At 40.5% G+C, this 25,420-nt stretch overlaps 1 protein-coding gene across 1 annotated transcript; it reads left to right on the forward strand.

The window, feature by feature from the left end:
• The first annotated feature begins 3,360 nt into the window (after nucleotides 1-3,360).
• On the forward strand, nucleotides 3,361-19,235 carry LOC143324825 (galanin receptor type 1-like). The gene is made up of 3 exons (XM_076737578.1): nucleotides 3,361-4,377; nucleotides 4,470-4,535; nucleotides 13,235-19,235. The coding sequence occupies exons 1-3, from the start codon at nucleotides 3,712-3,714 to the stop codon at nucleotides 13,553-13,555; spliced, it is 1,053 nt and encodes a 350-aa protein (XP_076593693.1). The 5' UTR covers nucleotides 3,361-3,711; the 3' UTR covers nucleotides 13,556-19,235.
• The last annotated feature ends 6,185 nt before the right edge of the window (nucleotides 19,236-25,420 follow it).

Genomic DNA, 25,420 nt, shown 5'->3' on the forward strand with positions numbered 1-25,420 from the left:
TTTGCAGGAATTAAACAAGTGATCCATACAAAATGAGATATATTTTAATTAGCGGGCTTCAGTGGTGCTCGTTGGATACTGTTTCACCCTGTCTCCTGCTAAGCTAAGTTAACTGGCTGCTGGCTAAAGCTTCATATTCAGTGCACAGATATGAGAATAATATCAATGTTCTCTTCTAACCCTTGGCAAGTTAGCAAATGAGTATAAAATGTGGCGCTGTTCCTTTATGGTGAAAGATGAGTGAAATTACGTTTTCAAACCAATAGCACGTCAGAGAATTGGAAAGACATATTCTGAGAGGACAAGTAGAAATGCTTGTATACTACAACAAATAGGATGTGCAAAATGTCACTAGTATGCATAAAATATTCTATTATATTACAATAGAATAACCCTTTATCTATATGTTTTGTATTGGTTTTTTGTGTGTCTGACCTTTAAATAACAATAATATTGACCATTTAGAGGTTACATTCAATTTAATCATGTCCAAATGGATGGATGGCTGCTTGCTGACTGGCTTTTTGTCAGCACTGTTTGTTTGCAGGGAGCTGTGCTTGTGGGCTCTGAAAGTCTGACAGGAGCAGAAACCACTGAATTATTCCGTCCTGACCCATTCTTCTGTGTCGCCACTGCTACCTACAGAGTTGGAAGAACCTGCCCCCATTACATTTCTTCTAACACAGCTGAGTCTAATGGAACACAAACCAATACAAAGGATGTTAGTCGAGGAGGAAGGCAAACAATGAACAGTAACAAGAAGCGTGCCTTCTGAAATGGAGGCAATCACCGTCCACCAGGAAATGCAATTCAACCGGCACGTCTCCCTGCTGCAAGAAGAATCTGTCAGCACTGTGACATATGTTATAAGAAGGCAGTAAACCAAAATGACTTGTACAACACAGCATATCTATTTCACAAAAGCTTTGTGTCTCATCAGAATCAGAATCAGAATCAGAATCAGAAAATGGTTTATTGCCAGCTAGGGTTTCACATATGAGGAATAGGCTTTGGTATTTTGGTGCATAATGTTCACAAACATAGTAGAGAAGAAAAAAACAAGTTCTGATGATTTTCTAAGGAGGATGAGAAAGGGATGGTGGTGGTGTGACAGCCAGGTGAGATGACTGCCAAGCAGCAGAGCACTGTCTGAGCCGTGCTGCTTGGGACTAAACTAGATATTTTTAACGCTATGTTGAGATGTTTTCCAGCTGTGAAAATATGATCTTTTCCTGACCATAACCAGGTGTTCTTTGTGCCTTAACCTCACCAAACCCTAACCACAGCATTGTCACAACAGGAAAAACAGAAAACGGAAATATAAAGGAACATAAAAGTTTGAATGTAAACAAACTTCAAGTTTCAACATTTCTGTGGTTTACAGAAACGTACAATACGAAAGGGGTCGCTCGTTATTATGAACCTTGAGAATTATTTCCTGAATCTGCAGTTTCCTTCAGCTTTCCAGAGCTTTCCAGTGAGTTTCAGCTATTGTTGTTTAGTTGTCCTGCCCACAATTTTACTGTTCTGGTTCCGTCTCACTTCTCTCATGGTGTCATTTCAAGCTGTTGCTGTCAGCTGTAAAAGCTCACTGTACACTGCTCAACACCAAAAGGGTATAAGTGATGAACTGATGAACATAGTGGAGCATTTTCAAGCAACAGAGTCCCTCAAAAGTCGGTGGAGACCAAAAACAGAGCCAAAAGAAGCTCTACTGGACTTACATTCACAACATGGCCAGAAACATGAGTCCAGATGAGCTTATTAGCAGGTCATAATTAAACATGCTCACAATGTATCACAAACTATCACTGCATGCCTTCATTTTTAGAAATACACCAGACTTCAAGACTTCAAGTTTAAGGTTGCACGAGATTCAGGTGTTTTTTTCTATCATTACTCCACTGTTAGACAGCAAAATGTGTATATGTGCTGGCAATTTTGATAATTGAGTCATCATTGACGTCATTTTCAAGCAAAACCACCACACAAGATATCATTATAGCTTCTCAGCTGTGAGGATTTCCTGCTTTTCTTCATTTTATGTGGTGGTAAACTGCAAACAGTAGGGTGTATGTGGGTTTTGGACTGTTTGTTGGACAAAACGAGCTATTTCATGACGTCAGCCTGAGCTCTGACAAACTGTGATGGGCATTTTTCACTATTTTCTCGCAGTTCATAGACTAAGCAATCAATAGATTCAGATAATAAAACTAATTGTACACCAGCACCATTGACTGACCACATCAGATCACTACATATGGCCGACTTGTCTGGCTAATCGATTAAGCTCAGGTTATGGCAGCAGCAGAGACAGGGCCTTGTGATTGTGGAGATAGTATTGACAGCTTTTCTGCAATGTGTTTTCAGTGGCATGATATTCCACGATAAGCTCAGCTCAGATGGTTTTTCATTGCAATGACAAATAAGCCAATAATTCATGCAGGAAAATGTCATCAACAACTTTAACTTGGACTTCAATGACCTTTCTTTGCAATCAGCCTGAGGGAATGCAGTGTTCCTTTGGTCAACAACTGCGGTGGAGTTTTCCTCTTTCTCTCATTATTCCCACAAATGTCTCTTATGAACACAGTGTTTGTCATAAGAAATAGGTTATTTGTATTCTTTTTGGAACTTTGGGATCATAAGTATTGTTTTTTTTTTTTTGTTAGATCCCATAGGTTTTTCCAGTTGGACTTGGACTATTTGGTGCAGTTTGGGAAAAGCAATTATAGTCTGACAACAATGAGATAATTGTTATTTTTGAGGTGTTTGTCATTGTTGTCAAGGACAAAATTAATTAAAGTGCATATGTTCTTTATAATGTGATTTTCAGGCTGATCATAACATGCAGCTTTGACTATATCTTGTTTTTACACTGCTGCTCCGCGATAAAATGATAAAACCATGCAAGTCCTGCCTTTTCATGCGTTTTCCACTCATGTGTATCAATTGCTCAAATAACGTGGACGGAAAATATTTATTTATTTATTTATTTATTTATTTATTTATTTATTCGTTTTGAGAAGGCTTGTTTCCCCTTTATGACAGAAGAGAGTGAATCTCCAACAAAGCAATCACAGCAAGACTGCCGATTGATTGTTTTGTGGCATATTGCAAATTAAAGCGTCGAGGCGGATAATCACAGTAGCAAAACTAATTGAGTGTGACCGAGGAAATGACATTGGCCCCTGGCATTCAAATTGTTCAGGAACGGTTCCAGATCCGTCGAACAAAACGTGTCCAGATAAATATATATCTATATTTGAGCGTTTCTTGGGAGGTGGTATACTGAGTGCTGACGTGAATGGCACAGCCCAGCCCCTGCTATAATGTGAGGGGAAAAGTCCAGACGCAGAGAAAAAGGCTTCACAGTGGATCAGCGCGGTCGGCGCGCAGACACACCAGGTGCGCACCAAGAGACGCTCCAAGACGCACAGCGGCAAGACTAATAAATGCTGTCCATACCGCAAGATAGCTTTGGAAGATTTGTTTACAGGTAATACTAATGTGAGATATAAGGATAAAGGATTTACTGAAGCCTTGAGGTGAAAATAGAAGTGACTGTGTCAGATGCGCTCTTGGAGACGCACCGGACCAACAACCTTTGTTCTTAAAACTGTCATGAAGCAGCAGCAGCGGGACACACACACCTCCCATAGGTAATTTCGGCAAAGTTTCAAGTTCACCTAAAGGAGAAAATTAGGAATCATGAACGTATCAGAGCCCGTCTGGCTCTTGGAAGAGCCGTGGAACCTCAGCAGAGCGGGGGAAGAGGACCAGAAACTTTTATTCGGGATCGGCACGGATAATTTCATCACGCTGCTGGTTTTCGGGCTCATCTTTACGCTCGGCGTGCTGGGCAACTCCATGGTGATCACCGTGCTGGCCCGGAGCAAACCAGGGAAACCACGGAGCACCACCAACATATTCATCCTCAACCTGAGCATAGCAGACCTCTCCTACCTGCTCTTCTGCATCCCTTTCCAGTCCACCATCTACATGATGCCGACGTGGGTCCTTGGCGCCTTCATTTGCAAATTCATCCACTATTTCTTCACTGTGTCCATGCTGGTGAGCATCTTTACTCTGTCTGCCATGTCCGTGGACCGATACATTGCCATTGTGCATTCCAGAAAGTCCTCCTCTATCCGTGTGGCCAAGCATGCTTTGATCGGAGTGGTGGTGATTTGGATACTCTCTCTGGCCATGGCTGCGCCTGTCATGTATTACCAGAACATTTTTCGCAGAGGAGAGAATCACACCTTTTGCTGGGAAGTGTGGCCAGATCAAAACCAGAAGAAAGTCTATGTCGTGTGCACATTTGTTTTTGGTTATGTGTTGCCTCTGCTACTGATTACCTTCTGTTATGCAAAGGTAAGGAAAGCCACGGGTCACGGGTCATTTCATAATTATGAAAATGATTGAACTATCCACAATATATCTTTCCTCTATTTCCTTGCCTACAGGTTTTAAATCACTTGCACAAAAAACTAAGAAATATGTCCAAAAAGTCAGAGGCATCAAAGAAAAAGGTATGTATTACCCTGTCTTTTAGGGTTGGGAGTGGGGTGTATATCATGGATTACAGCCATATGGTAGCAAACTTGTCTGACTGTAATCAGTAACAAGCACTGAATAAACACTGACTAACACATAGACATGCTGGGCTGATTTGTTGCTGCTTGAATTACTGCAGAATTATTTCCAGAACTTAAAATAATGAAAAATCTGACAGTGAAATGCCACAAGTTGAAGTTCATAAATCACTGGAAATACTCTTTGTGTAATACATTTCCTATTGCAAGTGACCATCTGAACCCTAGCATCGAGTATTACACCATTATCTGCCATGATGATGATGATGATGATGATGATGTTGCTAATAATGATGATTGCGATGGTAAATGATGTCACCCTTGCCACAATTTTTACGGCAAAGCTGTTGTTCCTGTACTGAAATGCCCTCCATCTATCTGGATCAGTGCATTCAGCTTTTTCCTCTGTTGACACATGGTTTGATTTGAAGCCGAGGTCAGTGTTCTTGCCCTTTAGCAAGATGCACTGTGTAATACAGCCACCCTGACCCAGTCCTGCACACATTACTCAGCGAGGGACTTGTGTGTTTGTGCCACATGCTGGACCATTTCCTCCAACAACAGGCAGACAGAAGGAAGTATTTCCATCATCTCTGTTTCTCCTTGGGGCCAAAATGATGAATTTTAATGTTACGGTGCTTACTGTTAACTGGCACACTGGAGAAAAATGGCCAAAAGGCAACGTGCAATCAAACTGCCATCTCGCTGTCATTATTCTTGGCAGAGATCATTTAGCTACCCAGAGAGCCAGTTATCTGCTGCCGCGCGCTTGATTGCCGATCTGTCCGTCTGTCCATTGTTCTTCACAGCTGGTCAGTTTAGTGGCGGATCTGACATCAGCTTTGTGCCATGAAACCAGGAGTGCAGACCCCTGGTCTGCAGGGAGGAGAGGAACTGATGAGAATATAGATGTGCTTTGATATGTCACCTGCCTACACACATGCTTTATTACAGGAAGCTTAAAACAACTGTGGAGGGTAAAACAGGAATTCCAGATATTCTGATGATTTACTGTGACCACTGATGGAGAATAGCACACTGACAGCTTTGTAGTAAAGGGTCGGCAAACATTGCATTAAAGGGTCACTAGTCTGAAACTATAAATAATGTCAGAGCACACTGTTTGTGCATGTATATTAAATGTGAGCCAGGTAGCAACAGCTTCAACTATGAGAAACTGGTGTAATGCTGCCAAACATGATTCATTTTCTATTAAAAGCTGCAATCTGCAGATGTATGTTTTTATGAATACACAAGTATAGTGCCAGTGCCACAATCAGTGTTTCCTTGGCAGTGTGTCTCTGTTTTGTCCAGTGAGTGTCAAGGAAAATGTTTAATGATATGGAGAGTAGTGTGCAGTACAGCATGGTATGTTCCATGTACAATCAGCAGACAATGAATAATACATGTGCATTGGGAAGCAAGTCGATCAGCCACTTAAATGTTACTTTTGGTATTATTTAACCTTTATTGGCAACAGGTTAACAAACCTGGAATAACACAGAATAATAAAGAGGAGTCAGTTACTTCAAAACTTTACAGATCAAGAGTGCTTTGAGAAAGGTTAGAAATAAACCGCAATATCAGAGTTATCCCTCAAAGCTGTTATCACTTCCTTCCATGGTGTGAAATAAAGGTGAAGGTGTCAAAACAAATTTTGACACCTGTCTTATCACAGGTCCAATGATGACTCCCTGGCTGCTTTCTCTGCACTCTTACTGAGATCCTGTAAAAGGCTAGCCTGGCTCTTCTGTGTTAAAGCAAGCGGACCAGAATTGTCTCAGTCTTATCTCATTGCTGCTGATCAGTGTTAAATAATATAGCATGCAAAGTGTCTTTTAGCTGACACCTGTCTCAGAAATATGAATTTCACTGCTCCATGCTGTTTTTAAAGGAATAGTTTGGGAAGTATGTTTATTTGCTTTTTTGCCCATAGTCAGAGGAAGAGATCAGATATTGCTACTATTACCATGACTGTCCTGCAAATATGACACTACAACCAGCAGCAGGTTAGCTTATCTCTGCCTGAAGGAAAGGGAAACAACCAGCTTGGCTCTGTTCAAAGGTAATAACATGGGCAACCTTGAGCAATGTATGTATAATACGGAGAAGTAAGATACCAGTAAAATAATCTCCTGTATCATTTCACACAGTGAGCAGCAAGGTGAAGAAGTTGAACCATCGTGAACCGTCGTAAGTGCAGCAGCAAAGAGCCGTTGTGTTCAGGAGAGCAGTCCCTGCCCTTGATCTCCTTGCTGCTCCCTGTGTGAAAGCACTGTTAGAGGTGCTGGTAGGCAGACTTTTTCAACCTATAGACAGAACCCGTCTACCTGTTTCCCTCTGTTTCCAGTCTTTATGCTAAGACATGCTAACCATCTCCTGGACGTTGCTTTATATTGGTGGTACAGACATGAGAGTGATATAGATCTTTAATCTAACTCTTGACAAGAGAGCGAATAAGCTATACGAATATCAAACTACTCCTGCAAGCCTGAACTAGTTTATCTCAAAAGAAAATCTATATTTCTGAGTAGCATTATCAATTCATTATGAGTTTGGTGTTTGCCGTCAGGCTCCCTCTCTGTGCTGTCTCAAAGCTTTAGCAGATACGCTGTGGAAGCGAGGGGTGCTTTTCACAAAAGATGAAAATCAAATGAGACAGAGTAACAAACTGCAGTGAGCTGTGCAGTGCCCTTGGTGGTAAGTGGAAGGAATTTGCTCAAATAAGTGTTTAATCAATAGTTTGTGTGATTCACTTGGCTCTCACAGCAGCTCATCACCAGGCTTGTGAAGTATAAGCTCAGTGGCAGCTGCAAGAGCAAGGTCACTCCCACTGCTGTTGTGAAATGCACCTCGACAAACTTTTTATCACCCTCAGACAGCCACAGTAGAAATCAGACAGCCTCTAAAAGTCCAACTCATAAGGCCCCCCCCCCCCCCCCCCCCCGACAAAAAAAGAGAAAAACAAGTAGTAAATCATCCATCCTGTCTGCAAGTCCTTTGTGCAAAGAAGAATGTTTTTAATGGATTCTCAGTGATGAGCCACAGGTTAAAAAAACAGTAATTAGTAGTGTAGGTTAGGAGTTGTCTCTCAATGATGTGAGTCAGTCAGACATCCAGACGGAGCACACAGATGGTTATGGACAATTACGAAAGTGAATAATTGGCCAAGTCGTCTCAAAATCGTTGAACTGCATCTGTAAATTTAAATGAGAAGAGCAAATGAGCTGAACTGTTACTATGTTAGCTGAATGAATCCACAGTGTCACAACAGTCTCAGTGGCTTCAACAGTCATTTAAAGTAACACGCTGTAGCGGGAAAAGCGGAATTCAACAAAGCATAGACGCGGACGTAGCAAATAAATCATGACTTTAACATCCGGTCAAGCTCCTACTTCACTGTGTAGATGAAAAAAAAAAACAGTAGATGACAGAATCTCATATATCCAACCGTTTTCCAGCTTTTAATTACATCATCTTATTGCACCTTCTTCTGCAAAGATTTAATGGCACCCTCCTGTACCATTAGCACCATCAACCTCTATCTTAATGTGCCCAGCTCCCAATGCCCAGCAGTGCAGTCCATATTTTCTCGCACACCTGCAGCGTAGTCCTGTGGCTGCAATGCATTCTGGTCTATTGAAACTGCTGTCAGAAGCAGCCCCGATGCAAACCACCAGCAACTTCAAGAAGGTGGCACCTTGTTAAAACTGGTGGGTTTTGATGATTGTCAGTAGTTGGTGCACAACGCTGTAGGAAGAGCCCCTGTGGTTCTGACAGACTGATGTTCTATACAGTCTATATAAAGCCGTTATTCAAATAGCAGAAATTTAGCACAGCAACTGAATGAGCCATGAATTGTAGAGCACATCACATCACATCACATCACATCACATCACATCAGCTTTTTTTGCCTTTTGTTTGTGTCTGTTTTATTTTTTACCATTATTGTTCAAAGGCTTTTCCTTAAAGGAGAACTGTCTTCTGTCCTCAAACCCAGCTTTGACTTTTCTTGCTGGTGTACATGGCTAAACTGTAACACCCAAAAAATAAATCTTGACAGTGTTTGATTAATTATTTAACGCATTTCAGTGAGCAGCTTGCAGCTTTCAATAAAGCAAGGTTACAAGTAGAGACAGCCTGGCTGAGGAAGTGAGGTTGAAAGGCATGAATTTTATGAGTTCTTTCTTCCTGCGGCGATGCTGCTGTTTATATTAGCCAAACTGATGGCTCTCAGGGGGTCGAGGTGAAGATATGAATGTGTTATGGAGGCTATCCAAACAAAGCGTGGTTAACATCCCACTAAAACTGTGGGAACCTGTCCCTGGCTATTGAGTCTTTGTGTGTGTATGTGTGTGTGTGTGTGTGTGTATGTGTGTGTATTACGGACAGGCTGATATCTCAGGACAATATTGACCTTTCATTTCAGTGGATATGTTCCAGTCATGTTTATCTCTGATATGATCGATACGGTGCAGTTTCATTACAGATTTATTGGATCCTAAAGCTGATCAATACTGCACTTGACTGTGAGAATTTGAATTTGATATGATGCTCATGAGACGTTTCATCACACGGAAACATTGTTGTCATGCTGCTTATTGGGAGAGTTTTAGGCAACACCTGAGCTCACTGCTCTTTAATTTTGATCTCAGTTGAAATGTTCAGTTTCTTTTAGGAAAATCTGATTACAACCACGGTGACCTTCTTGTGCCTTCTGCCACGTTTTTTTCTATTTAAACCTGATTTCATTTCTTTTATTAATTGAGTCTTTTTTTTAGCCACTTGGGGGCAGCACAACAAGCTTTAAACATGAATACACCTGAACGTGAACATATTAGCTAACAGTTACCTATGAGCACATGTAGCAGATGCAGAGCAACATCAGCATTCACTCGGAGTTGTGTTTCAGTTGTGTTTAGTGTGTGTTCTTTGAAAGCAGCTGCCTACTGAGGCTAAGCATGACACAGATGAGAGGACGAACCAAACAGTGAAGTTGCAGGCTCTAAACAATTCAAGCTCAAACAAACCCAGTAAAGCTCATTGCAGAGTTGAGGCTAACCGGGAGCAGATGATCGTTGTCTTTGGTTTCGGCAACTTTAAGAGACCCCTTTTACCTCTGACTGATTGTTAATATAAATATAATGTAATATTCATATAAGAATATTGATTAGTGCTGCTTTACAAGAATACATGAAGAAAGCAGTGGATATGAGCACAGCATCAGATATTCCCACATTCACCAGCTAAGGCAGAAAACACTTGAGAGTTTAAGACATTTTTTGTACATGTTTTTGTACTTTATGCTGCAAAATAGAAATAACTTCTTCAACCCTTTTTAGTTCCATCACTATAAGCCCATGTCGTGTGGACATGTGTTATTCAAAGGCACAGAAATGTGATTTTCTGAATGCAGTATGTGATTCTGATGCGTAAAATGACTTTTGACACGTTTGAAACTTCTATTTAAAATAATGGCGCAACCAGAAAAGTTTTCATCTTGGAACAGACAGGTGATATGATGATATCACTTGAGTGAATTGGTGGAATAACTACAGTAGATACAGAATTCATATGGCACCCTGTCATACTGTGAAAGAAATGCATTTTTCAATGGTCCTCAATGGTCAAGGGAAATGTAGAGGGACTGTCGGAAACGTTAGATTTGATTTCGATTGGTCATCATAGACTCTGGTTACTATGGCAGCTTCAACAATGGTCATCAAAAGCCTGTATTAGTCAAATGTCAGTAGGTATCGTACATTATAATTTCTGGATATGAAGGCATTCATGTCACTTCATACTGACATCAGCTCTCTTTTTTCTCTGATTGTTCCATGCTCAATTGGCTTGACAGGACATATTTAGGCATTTCATTTCTTACTTTCCTTGACCTACAGAGAAGGCTGCATTTGTGATAATGTGAGGCTCCGTCATAGTATTATTTTCTTCTATGGTGGTAACTAATTAGTTCTGGAATAAATCCACTTGCTACATAAAAATGCAGTGGAGGGGCGAAGAAGATCAGGAGGCATGTAATTAGTTTTTTATAGCAACACTTTCCAGCTGTAGAAGTAGTCACATCCACGCTTTCCTCAAACATTCCATAAAACTGATTCGCAATAATTGTCATATTAAGTTTCATTTGAAATAGATCTGGTCATCATTTTCAGCGCATTGTATTAAAGTGCATCTTATTTTTGTCTTTTATATGAGGGGTTAGGTTAGGTTCTAGATGCCTTGAAGAGGAAACATGTGACCTGGTGTTAGAATATATACACTGCACCAGAACACAATGATCTCAGTTTATGCACTGAGGTCTTTGTTTTTCTTCTACCATTGTCCAGTCACTATTGACATCTCATTGTGCAACATATAAAGACCTAAGGCACAACAAACCCATTGGATGAGTAGCTTCAATACTGACCTACAGAATCTTTGTCAGCCTAATATGTGGATTTGCATGTGCACAATTGGAATTACGTACTTTATGGATTAGACAGCAGGGCTCGAGACTGCGACCAAAATGGTGGCATATGCGACCTTTTTTTCAGAGTTTGCGAGTAAGAATTTCATCTGGTCGCGTTCGTGCGAGCGCATCAGTTTTATGGCTCCCATGTTAGACATTGTGGTTGAAAGTCGTCCCTTTTTTCACTGGTTTAGTCAGCCGCCTCCACCTGCACTCTCCCCTGTTGAGACAGCGCCGTCGCGTGCACATAAGCCGTCGCGTAAACGCGCAGCGCACAGAACTTCAAGACACCAAGACTAGCGTTTCGCTATTCTCAAAAATGAAGGGGTCTGTTGCTGATTTTTTCCCAAAAAAAAAAAATTGTTACGGGGTCGACACAATTTAAGCTGGAAACTGTGAAGTTACACAACGCCAGCATAAAACACAAAACCTGTCGGGACCAATGCATCACCCGAAACACTGAGCCCCTCCTGACTTTTTTTCAGCGGATGGATGGGTGTAATCGCTCATCAGAAGAGAACGAAATGGTCATTAAGTTTAACACTGCCTATAACATAGCGAAAGAGGAACTCCCGTTCACACAATTCAAATCCCAGATCGTACTGATGAAAAAAAACGGGCTGAATGTGAACCCAACCTATGCCAATGACAAGGCATGTGCCCAGTTCATGGGAAAATCATGTGCGACCAACTGAGAAAGTTGGTCGCACCAGTGCTACCAGTGGAAAAGTTAGTGTAGAGCCCTGGACAGACATTGTTTTCTTTCCACCCACAAGTGTGCCTCATTGTTTACTGTATGTAGGCCACTGTACAAGTGAATCAAGCATATGAATGAGCATTTGTGTCATGCTCGCTTGTGATATAGTCATCTAAACATTTACAGGATTGCAGATGGATCTGCTGAGTGAAATGTTAAAAGGATAATGTAATTCATGCAGTGCTGGTCAGTTTAATGTAATACAATTAATGGTTTCATGAGGCCAGAATGAGTATGAAATTGAATGCCAATGGATTGACTGTATTTATTGGTTTCAGAAGGAACTGCAGTTGAGCTACTATCCATGCCATCAATTTAAAGCTGAACTAATCAATATTTTTATGTTAACCATGGCTCAAATTACAATTTGCAATGTGAAAGGGGTCAATCATAGTAACAAATCCATAGAGAATTATTATAAGTCTGCAGTTTGCCTTAGCTCCAAGGAGCATTTTCGTAACTTTTGGCTCATTCTGGTTTTTCAACCCGAAGCTCTCTTATTACCAACTTTGTATCCATCTGCAGCAGGCAGCTGTTTTTAGTGGAAAAACTCAAACCAATGGCAGATGGATAAGGTTAGTCGCTGCCTTGTGAACATAGTGGGTCATTTTTCTCAGAAGTTGGTGGACAAAACCAGAACAGAGCTAAAAAGAGAGTGAATTTTGGACCTGCCTCTGCCAGATTGCCAGGAATACAAATTTTGCCCAGTGTATGTATGTATGTATGTATGTATGTATGTATGTATGTATGTGTAACTTATGTGTAAATAAGTAACTTTTTGCTTATTTTTGCAGCTTTAAGGAAAATATTTTAGAGGAAAGCATGTTTCCCAACTCTTACATAATGACAAAATTGACTCTCAAAGCATGCATTTGTCCTATTTATCACTATGCTAATACATCTATGTACACTAAGGCTCCACAATGACTCTCATAAATACCAGTAACTCAGAGGAGTGGATGTGCTGTACCCAGGTTCATGGCAGAATTTTCCATACACAATTGTGTGTGTCTTAAATGTGCCTTAAACCATGCAGTATCAGTTCACCGGTGATGTTCACTCTGTATTGAAACACGAAAAACGTAATCACAGAATTATTCAGTGAAATGAACACAAAAATGAAATCATTAACTACAGGTGTAGCAAGGTGTTCATTTGTAGTCCATAGAGGACACATGGCAAAGTTTTGGTGCATCGTAGCACAAGATGGAATACACATAAAGACGGAAAGAGCAGCAGCAGAATAACAACAGAAGAAAGTTTTCTGAGCCACTAACCTGTCAACAGTATACTTTATTCCTTTTATCCTAAATGAAATCAGAGTACAGCATTAATGTTGTCACTGTTGTCCCTGAGGACACTTGCTAAATCTTTCCCTACTTCTCTCTGTTCCTGATTTGTGACTCGCAGACTGCTCAGACTGTCCTGGTGGTGGTGGTGGTATTCTGCCTCTCTTGGCTCCCTCATCACGTTGTTCACCTGTGGGTGGAGTTTGGGACCTTCCCCCTGAACCAGGCCTCCTTCGTGTTACGGGTGGCCGCCCATTGCCTGGCATACAGCAACTCATCTGTCAATCCGGTCATCTACGCCTTCCTGTCAGAGAACTTCAGGAAGGCTTACAAGCAGGTGTTCAAATGCCAGATCGGTGCCAGTGACTCCCCACTCAACGACATCAAGGAGATTCGCAGCAAAGCAGATACGCCGCCTTCGACTAACTGCACCAACGTTTGACTGAAAAGGTGACGTGAAAATGAATTATGCCCATTGTCACATTGGAACTCAATGTAAACTCGTAGTGGGTGTGTGGATTTTTTGATGTAGGTAAGTATGGTTGCTTTGATATGCTGCAGCTCTACTGTTCCACATAAGCGCTGTTCATTATACCTGGACCAGTGGAGATGAAGCCACTGTGGCTGCAGGACATCATTACTCCCTCGTTGATCAATCTCTGTTTTCTGCATCTCCTCGTTCGTAATAAAAACCTGCGGAGTCTGAAACTCAGGAAGTTGGTCCTCTCTCTAAAACTCATTTAGATTGTAGACATTATTTACATTGATCACGCTGTATTTACAAGCCAATAAGTTAGGAATATGAGGTAATTGTACTTTCAGTCTACAAAAGTAATAAAAGTCAGTAACTCTCTGTTACTTGGACACTTGAGAATGAGAGGCTCCCCGCGACACCAAAATTGTCGTAAATGTACATGTTGTAAATTCAGACAATTTACATGTTGTAAATTATGCTTAACTGGCTCAATTACTAACGTTATCCACTTAAGAGTTGATGGTGTGTGAACAGGGTTTCTAGAGGCTGGTTTCATGAAGACAGACTTTGGCTGTGGCATTAGATCTACCTAATAGTTAGACCTGAGATAAATTCATCCCTTGCACAAAGCCATCTAGTTCTTGGCTAGTTTAAAGAGGGCTTCAAAACAGGTGATCAGGAGCAATCAGCCAGGTCAAACAGCTCCCATCACCTCACTTGTTTGCCCTTATGGAGAAATTCAACACTTACAAGTGCATTTTGCTGAGAAAATTGTGTAATGGTGAGTGTAATACCTAACACTTTCCAGTGGCATAAAATCCTAACTTGTTTATTAGCTGGGTTGCTGTAACAGGGCAAGCACTGAGAACCTCTTAACTCGTCAGGCTCAGGATAGTTTTTTGGGCAAACAAGTACAGAATAATGCTGTGGTATATTTCCAACAGCTTCCTGTGCTCTCTGAAAAATTTTTCTCTTATTGCTCATGCCACAAAAACTGTATTTTATTGGTGAAATAAGAGCATTCAGATGCAGCTACCAGGTTTGTTTCAAAAACACTGTTCAAGTCTCTGAAACACTAGCATTTTAGCCAATATGGCACTGATTTCCAGAGACATAAATACTCACCAGTGCAGGGAAAACAGCACAAGATCCTTGTTTGTGGCAGTGCAAGTTCACACTTCCAAGTGCTAGCTCAAAGTCCAGTTCACATCGATTAAAATTACCTTGTTCATTTTCATAGTTCATTATGTTGATAACTGATCCAAGTTCACAGTCCCCAAAAAAAATGACCCCGTTCACATTCATTTCCGTAGTTTTTTCTTTAAACGAGCAGCAATGGCTGCAGATCTGTTTCAAAGGAGTCTAGTACATTCCATGTCTATCTACTTGTTGAATGAAGGTAACCAGTGCTGCTATAAAACACTGTGCATAAGCATTAATAGCTCTTGCAGGAGTTAAGGATGCTCACATTCACATTCATCAGTTGCGCGTTCATGCACAACACTGAACACTAGGGGTGTCTCACTTTTTAAGTTTAAAATAATTTGGTCTTTATTTTTGTGAAACTGTGTAACTTGCTTTAGACTCACCTGAAGGCAAAATTAAGGCTGGCTTAACACACGATATCTTTGTGAAACCAGCCCCTAGAGTGCAGCATGCTGTCACCAGTGCTAAGCTAGCTGTTGATAGTCCACAGATACAGTATGTCCAAACTGTGGACTGGCACCTTGCCAAACAACATCTCGTTCTCCTCTTTCTCCACATTTTGAATATAGAGGATTGTGTGGTTGTGGAGATTTCGAGTTGTTTAAAGGTATGTCAGAGCTGTACTTAGTACCTAAAGTAATGTAATGTAAGGTCAACTGATTACATTTTTCAAGCAGGCTAACTTGCCTAACACTGCTGACAAAAGGTCACCACTGTAGATAAGAAGAAAACTTACCATTGTCATTGCACTCAGTATGATTAAAACCTATATTTGAAGTAGATTTGTTTGTATATATTATGGACTCTGAAGCTGATATTCACATATGCCTGTAAAAGCCTCACTATATTTGGCTGTTGTGCTATGTCAACAAATTGTGTTGTGCTGTATGACTGAGCCAGGCCGTTGGACATATAAAGCTTGATGCTTGTTTTGCACTTTGATAGCCATCTTTCTAACAATGAAAACAAACTAACAAGGGATCCTGTGGAAATGAAGTATTCTGATGTTGTTTGCCATATGTATGTAATGTGCCAAGCCTCCTCACAGCAGCTTTACCTCAGTATATCCAAACAAAATCATTAAAACTAAATATGAGACCTTTAACTTGGACCTACTGTATTGCACAATATTTTCTGTACATCTTTGGAAGTGCTGGACTTGTGGAATGCATTGCATCCATTATTCACTTTTTACATGAAATGGATTCCACATTGAGTTCTTTGTGGATTTTCTGCACTGAACATGTGTCATGGAAAAGAGTGAGCCTGCGGCAGGTTTTCACCACAGCAGCTGATATGACTGATCAACACGAACTTCATCCAGAGAAGAGGAACTAATCAGTGTAATCAGCAGACTGCCATCCTCCCAGCGAGGACCTCAGATGTGAGAGTCAAAGATTATTCCCAGGAGGTTCAGTGGATGACTTTGCTCACTATAGCGCTGACTGTACAGACAGTGATGCTTATTCATGCCCACACAGGACTGAGCAAGTTTTTAAAATGGGAAATCTAATCCTGGAAGAGCGACGCACATGGCAATGTGAAAGAATGGATTTTCAAAACTGATGTGGAACACAAATACTGTTATTTGTTTCAAAATCCCCATATGAAGAGCACATGAACAAAAGAATATATTTTCATCAGAAAATACAATGTTTGATTTCATAATACTTTAGATTACAGCCCACAAATTACAGTGTAATGATTTAGTATCTATGGGGTAGCCATATAATACATACAGAATAGCTACACCAAGACAAATATGCAGTAGAGCTTTGTGTCTGAGTACAGTGCAGTCATATTATTACTGGGTATCAAGGCAGGGAAAATGGGTCTGACAGTTAACACTCCAATGAAATTAATTATGGGATAATTTATTTTAATGTTAAAATTTTGGAGCATGTATTAATATAATTTACATCATTGTTGTTGCTGGTGCACAAAGTATTAGCCTGGATCTTGGAGGAAAGATGCGTCTGTGTAGCTATAATACATTCTTCCTCTTTTTTTTTTGTAAGCAATAGTAAAACACTGGGGAATAGTGGATAGTAGGAACCATCTGATGTTAGAGATGAACCTAGACCAGTTTTAACGTCACGTCATATCACACCATACACAGGTAGGGAGCCAAACATATACTTTACCTAACAAACAAACCGACATACCAGTGCATGAAGTAAAATCTTACAACAGATACATGATAATGAAGTCTTGTAGAAAGTCTTTGGCACTTAGAGTCTACAGGAAGGTTTTGTAATCAAAGGTCGTCTGCCCTTAGCAGCAGCAAAACCTAATAATTCCCCCCATGGAGTGCAGACACTGGTGATGGTGGTGGCTGACGAAATTGATACGAAACTGATAAATCTGCAAAGACTGGGCAGTGATGGGGAGGTGGAGGGGAACCCATAACAGCAGTATGAATGAACAGAGGCTGAGAGAAAAAAACATATTTAAAAAGGTAATATACGAAAACCGATGACAGGCTAACAGTGAAATTCTGTCGCTGTGTGATTGGATAGATGTGGTCAGCTGATGAGAACAGTTAATATCTCGATTCACAGCCCCAGACAATGACAGCAAGGAAATTAAGAGTGAGCATGCGTGAGAGGAGTGAAAGGCAGGATGGAATGATTGACTGAACTGAACGGTTGCTAGAGCTTTATTTATTCATTCATTGAACTATTCATAAATTTAAAACATGGTTTTAGTAAAAAAAAAAAAAAAAAAAAACGTATGAAGAATTCCAGTTGAGATATTGACCACTGCTATACAGTGCTACCATGAGTGCTGGGAAGCATTACTTTTGAAATGTATTAGGCTACTGTTGAAAATGCAATAAGTAAAGTAAATATTTTAAATTATGAAAGTAATGTGACTTATTGCGTTTGATTACTTTTTCATTACTTTTCTAACAAATGTATTAAACTGGGTAATAAAGCTGAAAGTCTTAGCATCATACATTTCAACAGGGCAGTATAATGGCAGTGTTAGCAAGGCCAAATTACCCAGCCAGTGTTGACCAGGCAATGTAAACAAAGCAGTGTTAACAAGGCAGTGTAAACAAGACACTATAATGCAGACAGTGTAAACAAGGTAGTGTAAACCTGCAGCACTAGCTAAATCTGAATGAAGTTAGTCAGTGCCATCAGATCTCACATAGGCTGCCTGCCTCACTATTCCAGGAGGACCAATGTTAACTAAGATTTACTAAAAGGTTAATGAATGGAAGTGCGGCTGTGCAAAAGGCATCTGATAGCTGGCCAGCAATCAGTTTTTCATGGATAGAGATGAAACATAAATATGTAGCCTACTGTACAGGCATCAAGCAAAATATGGAGCTAAATGACATCTTAAACACACCTAAAAAACATGGCGGGATGGGAGGTACTTTATGTGACTGAATGCAGTTACATTAACTTAGCTGTATATTTTTTCTCTGGTTTGACATCAAGCATTTCAATGACAACAGTGTTTTCAGCACTGGTAAACAAACTTTACATTGGACAGTAATGTTAGAGCCTTTTCCTGATTTCATGTTGAATTTCCAGCACTGATCCAGGCATTCTTGTGCAAAAAACATGGCCACGCCTTTGACATGGTCAGCTGATCGCAAGTTAGGGATATGCGGATTGTGAAATAAAGTTTCTTGTAGCCCCTGTTTCAAGTCAATTACAACAAAAATTTTGGGTTCCGTCAATGAATACTGTAAAACAGAAGACAAAATACAGTATGAGCATCTCAGTGTTAAAACTTTGAAATGCTTAGAGTAAGTACAATTTAAACCATTTGTTTGTCCATCTGTGGCTGTGAACTGAATTTGGGTACATGTTAGGTAATTGGTACCTGATTTGAGCAAAATATTTACACTGTAATTTGCTTTATTCTAAAGAATTACCTTCCATTTTGCAAAGGCAGCTTCCTGCACATCATTCCAGTTTGTATCCGTAAAAAAGATTTCTCTTTGAACATGGCATTAAAAAGAATGTGAAGGCAAACACAAACACACACCGAGCATGCTGTTGAGCGAGGACATGCATTAAAGGTGCTCTTTCTTGGTGTAGGTTTCTTGAAGGACTCACATTTGTTTTTCAGTTTTTATTCATTCATTCGCCTACATGACACTGTTTGTACAGTTCTTCAGCGCTTTGTGTGTTTTACTGAGGTCGTCCTGGTGTGTCTTTGCAATCTTTTCTCCTGTATTTATTCAGCTGTACGATTTAAATCAAATAATTTACCAGAACAGGACAAAAAAAAAAAAAAAAAAGATTATTCTCTTGTCTTTTTAATCTGTCTGTGCTTGAAATGCATCATGTGCGAAACAGCTACGGCTGAACTACTGGATGATATTTTAAAATACATCCAGGCTTCTGATTGTGTCTTTATGCAGTGCTACTTATATTATATAATTCTATTAAACTTTGTGCCATTTCCTTGAAGAAAACTTTGTATTCCATGAACCATACCTGCTTTAAAATTCCTCTGTTTTGTCACTCATGAACATCTCTTAAAAAAGGTGCTCTCACATCACATTGAGGCCTTCACTTCTATAAAAGGAGCTTTTATTTGGCCTCGCTGGTAGAAAACAACAACCCTCACGTCTCACTCTCACAGTGGGTTGTGGCCAAAAGACAGAAAATAGCAGTGTAAGCTTTCACCAGTTGGGTTCCCCTCAGAGTTTGGTTTTGTTGCTTACACAGTAGTGGAGTACATTTCCTGGCATCAGATCAACTCAATTATCCCTTAGAGGTCAGGGGAAACAGCCTGACTTCCCACGATGCCTTGTACTGTAAATATTGAGCAAGAACAAGTCTTTTTCAGGGCAGCTCTATTAATAAAGATGTGTATCAGATACAACTGATGACACTGGAAGCAGAAACAGTTGTATGTGTTAGAATGATCATTGCTAATTGCTATTGTTTCTGAGCTCATGTTTATCAAAATTTCTAGCTCATTATGAAAGCATTACAGTGACAGTAATAGCATTTTTTCTTTTTTTCTTTTTTTTTTTTACAATGCGAGCTGGATGACAGTGTATGCAGTGTAATAACTAAAGGCAGAACTTTACTCCTCTCTACTCTAGCTTTTCATCTAGCACCATCATCAGGCCAAAATTACAATCTGTTGTTGCTTTTGGTTTATGACCAAATGTCTGAAAAACTGATGACATTCCTTTCAGACTCAGCAGTGCTAATTAGCAATTGTTAGGAACTCATGGATAGATTGCCATGAAATTTTGTCCAGATATTCATGATGCCCAAAGGATGCGGGGCCCAATGACTTTTGTGATCCACTGACATTTCCTTATTTAGCAAGGTCTGTTTTGTGGGGTCTTGGGACAAACAAGGCTACTGTATATGTGAAGAAGGTTGTATAGAGAGTTTTGTGGCTTCAGTGAGAGCTGCATAACTGCTCCCCATATCTGCTTTAGGCTAGCAGCATGAGGCTATATTAGCAACTTCAAGCACAGTCTCTGATCGGCCAGTCTCTGACATCTGCGGTCGAGTTGCACTATGGGTAATGTGGCCACTCAGGCAGGTTTTGATGAGGGAGAAGAATGAGTGGACTAGAGGTGATGATTCATGTGGCTCTGCAGCAAAGGAGATGGTTGTTTTCTTTCTAAGTCCGACAGTGCTACAGCAGTGCAATGTTAAACCTGTGGAGTACTCTTTTAACTACAGCCTCAAAGAGCAGCAAGGAAAGCTTTAGACTCTTAGTCTTGTTTATGATAATAAGCTGCACTCTGACATTACATAGAGTTAACCCTAACCCTAACCTTACCATAAGCACTATTTGCCTAACCCTATCCTTAACCTTAACCTAACCCTAACCATTCCCTAACCTTAACCCAGGTCTTCTCCCTAAAATTTAACGATTTACATTATGGGGACTTGCATTTTGTCCCCACAAGTAAGGTGAGTCCCCACAATGTGACTGTGTCAAGAGATATATATATATGTCCCCACAAAGTGAGTAATACATGGACAAACACACGCACACAAACACACGCATTTGCTTCTGGCCATCTAATTGCCCACTTGTGCACACTTAGAAACCCAATAAATCAAATAATTTTATGTAACACTCAGCTCTGACAGCATAGCTCAATCATCATTCACATCATTCAACATTCACCAGCAGAATCTTTTTTTTGTCTCAGTAAACACTGAGGCAGCGGTCACGCAGCGATACATGCACTGGATCATCAAGCCTTGAGAGCGAGCACCGTTCTCTTCACGCTGGGCAAATTAAAAAAACTTAATGCAAGACACAACTCTGCAGGCTGTGTCTAGGCGATATGTACGGACATGTTTCAGATTGCCAGACTGGGTTTGGGTCCTGACTAATATATACAGTAAAAATGAGGAAAATATTCTTGTTGAAGAATACATTTTGATTTGTGTCATTACTGACGTGTATGTAGATGCATGTTTTCTGTCTGATGATGGCAGGTTTTACAGACGCCATCTCTTGTTTGAAGCTTGATGTTTTATTACTCCCACAGAAGCCATTTCTGTGACTGCAGTCAGTTACTGTGTGACTGTGCTTTCTGTAATAATCAGGGAACCACAGAAAGTTGATAATGGCCAGTAGGTTTAACTGCCTACTTAGTGTTCAAAATGACTAATACACGAGTGTGAATCAGACGTCAGTGGCTGTTATTCACAGTTTCTTCTCTCTTCTGACGAACATGAACAAAGCAAAAACTTCAAAGAGTGGGAGAAATGATGAAGGACCAGGGTAAAATTACCTCTTGATCCTTGGATTAATGACGCAGATTTCAACCGGTGGTATCACAGATAGTTATTTTTCACACTCAAACTGCACAGAGCGATATGATTCATAAGTGTCTTTCATTAAAAACTAATGAACTGTTCTGTTTTCATTAAAATCAGGAAGAATACAGGAGTAACACTTAATCTCATGTTTTTTTAACCATCTATTACATGAAGCTTATTTATTTCTGCCTCAATAAGAAAGGAGATCTTTCTTCTGATCACACCATCGCACCTTGAGACCAGCTCAAACACTCAAAGCCACTCACTCTGTGTTTTTTACACCACCAAAAAGGGACGAGAGAAAAAGTACTCTGCCTGCATGTGGCAGAAAAACACTTGAACGAAGCAGTGATCAGCACTTAGACATAAAGATCACTCACTCACTCACTGAATCAGTCACTCACGCCCTCACGCACAAACACACTCTACCCATGTACAGTGCAGCCACATCTCCTCTAAATTGGCTGTTATCGAATAGAGTTTGATGGGGTGAAAATGAGTTCAAATTTGTCTTGACTGAGCAGACTGGATCTAATATCAAAATGAAGAGCCGGTTTGCAAGGTCACCAATTGCTTAGTGTGCATATTGATGCATTAATGCTTATAAGCTGCTGTTAATTAGCTGAAACTTTCACATTCCTAATTTGCTGCATTCTTTTGGCCTCTTTTTCTATCTATATTTTCTCACATTAGCTTCTACAGTGCTGTAATCTGACTTCTCTGCACCTTTGTGGTTGTTTGATTCGCTGCTCATGACTAACACTAACACTGAGTCAGTGCTACTGCCTCTCTGCAGAGCAGGTGAGCATCATGCTGTGAATGTTTGTGCTCTTGAAATTCTGATTGATGCGTGATTAGAGGAGACATTGTTCACAGCATGCAAAAATCTGAATTGATTCAGGTAATTATTTTTTTTCTTAATTGAGGATAAGTGCAGTAAAGTTAATCCAACAAATTCACGCTGACAGTGCTGGGAAAACTGCCAACCAACTCTTCTTCTTCTTCTTCTTTTTGACATATTTCTGTACTTGATAGTGAGAAACTATTACACATACAGCAGAACTTTCTTTCTCCCTGTGTTGCAGTGCTTTCAGGTCCACAGTGGAAAACCAATTACCAAAGCTACGTATCTATTCCCAGAAAAGCATTATGAAAACAGCATGGGCTTTCCCAACTTGAGAGCATGGGCTGACTCCCTAACACCAAATAATACCTAAAAACTGTTACAGGCTCATGCGACCTTGGCAGCCTCAGAAGAGAAGAAGACGAATGTGAAATGTAGCCGTTTACTTTCATTTCTTCACTTCATAGGATCAACTGTTGGTAATCTAGACTATATCTGTGAGTGGAAGCTGCAGCACACAAAGAAAACACACATGAAGATTATGGAAGAACAAATCATACTGAGAGGACCAGAGTCCAGCCCTAAGCCAGCACCTGGAACCTCTGACTTTAGCACCAACATTTAAGCTATAGCAGGGACTGGTATTCTGTGTTCTGGGTCTGTTTGGCTTAATTTGGATGAGAACCCTGTCAGCAACACTGAAAGATCACTTGTGCTGAATGACCATGACCATTGGGTTTAAGGCTGTACCTAATGCCAGCTAGACAAACTTGATGAGCAGCAAACAGGCTGCTTTGTATTCAAGTCAGGTTTTGCCCCCATGGCTGCAAAGGCTGAAGAGGTCCCTGATGATGGAGTTAATTCCCTCTCCTTCACTCCGCTGCTGAGACATCAGCTACTCTCAATCACCCTGAATGGAACACCCACTGTATGACTTGCAGGCCCACTGGTTGGAATGTTAATGCACTGATAATACCTGAAGCATAATGACCACATACTTCTCCACACCACCATTCATTAGAGTCATATGGTCATTTCACGGGTTTTTCATATTACCACATTAGTCACATGGTGACAACTTGAAGAGAGTCATTAGTCTGCTACTTCTGAAGGCGATCATTAGGTGATAGTTATATTAGAAGTATTGCAGTTCAGTAGCTTTTCAAAACACGTGCTTTGATAGCTGATAATTTCATGTTGTCTGAGGCTTGTCTGAGTTTGGTCAGAGGGTCACTGACTGGTCTTTTGCTTCAGTTCCTCTATCTGTCTGCATTGCTTTGGACACAAACTAGATTATATCATTTACAGCACAGGGGAGATGGATTTCTTAAGGTATGCAACAAGAGGCGTGTGTTCATTAGTCTGTTGTGAACGTTCGCCTGGTGCATCTCATCTAAATGATGTTTCAAATCAATATCACATGCACAGTGCAGCAGGAGGTTTTAACTGAGATTTTCTGGACTCTTCCCAGTTGTCTACATGCATACTGCTTAATGATATTGACAGGTAAATCAAAATGTGTGTTCACATGAGATAAAGCTAATTATAGGTGTCATGAGTACTATCAGGTTACCACAAAGACGTGTGTGAACATGAGCTGATGCTGAAATTTGCTCCGAAGGGGCGCAAATTAAGGCAAAAATTCATCTGGTATGTTGAGGATGTTTCGAATTGAGCAAAAAAAAAATTTACAGCTCCAACTCATGAATGTGTGGAGGTGCAAGTAATCAAGACTGTAAAAACACTCCAGATGTCAGATTTCAGGTGAACAGCACAGGAAAATGTTCCCTGCTTTCAGTCCAAACACCCAAAGTCAAGCAGCTCTGTGCTAATCATCGTGACTCTGAGTGTGTTAGCATGCTCACTTTTGAGCACAAAGTGCTTTGAAGGCATTTTGGAAGTCCAATATACAATCATTGTAATTAGGCGTGTAAATCAGAGGTAAATGGACATGAATCGTAAAATTCTGCATCATGGCTGGCGTAGACAGGTGTGTTGATTAAAACAGAAACTATGCATGAAACAGAAAAACACAGTTGAAGCTGTTGGTCTCGTTTCATCATGCTTTGACACTGTGCAGAACTGGAACATTTCCAACTTTGACGCCCACAGTGGTGGTATCAAAAACAATGCATGCCTGAGGAAACAGAGGTGAATGACACAGACCTTCACCAGCATTGTCCCATTCGTCTCAAAACAGAAACTTGCGCCACCAGACAGACTAGAAAATGTCTTATCGCTGCATACACTGCACTTCATACACAGGTTTCAACACTGAATCGCTGTGGTGATGAGCTGTGTGGGACACTGATGTCTTCTCTCAAACTGCCGTGTACGTGCCTCTGTGTTTACTGTGTGGGATGTTTCCTTGGGAACGCATGCAGGTGTCAGCTGCTGACTTGCAACTCTTTTGCTGTGTCACACACATGTGCTACACATCTCACATGTCATTCTGTCACCCAGTAGATTGATATGTTCTGCATGATCCTGAAGGATTTCCATCAGTTATATGAAAGAGAGATGGAGGCAGGGCAGACGAGGTCATCTATAAAAGTAACTCTTTCTCAGGGCTGGGAAGAATGCATTGCTTAATAATGGTGAATGGCAGTATTTTTCTTTTATTGAAACGAAAGAAAAAAAGACATATAAAACACATAACAGCAATTTTCAGGCTCCTTCTTTTCTATACTGGTATGATCCCTTTTGTATGTCCTTTCTTTATTGAGATTAGGATTTCAAAGGGCATGGGTATAGAAAATGATCAAACCCCTGCCCTCTTGTGAACATACAGACAGCAGAATGTGCTTTGCAAACTGGGTCTGAGCCAAAAACGGAAATCAGACTTTATCCTCCAACAATACATGAGCTGTGCCTGTGCTTGTTATGTTCTTGCAGGGTTATTGCTCTTCTGCTGTATGTGATGATGCACAATAAACTGCACCTAATTCAGCTACCGATTGTACGCTGGAGGATGCATTTGCTTACGTTCATGTTTGGGTTACATCA

This window comes from Chaetodon auriga, chromosome 8, assembly GCF_051107435.1.
Source record: "Chaetodon auriga isolate fChaAug3 chromosome 8, fChaAug3.hap1, whole genome shotgun sequence".
In the NCBI taxonomy this organism is placed as follows: Eukaryota; Metazoa; Chordata; class Actinopteri; order Chaetodontiformes; family Chaetodontidae; genus Chaetodon; species Chaetodon auriga.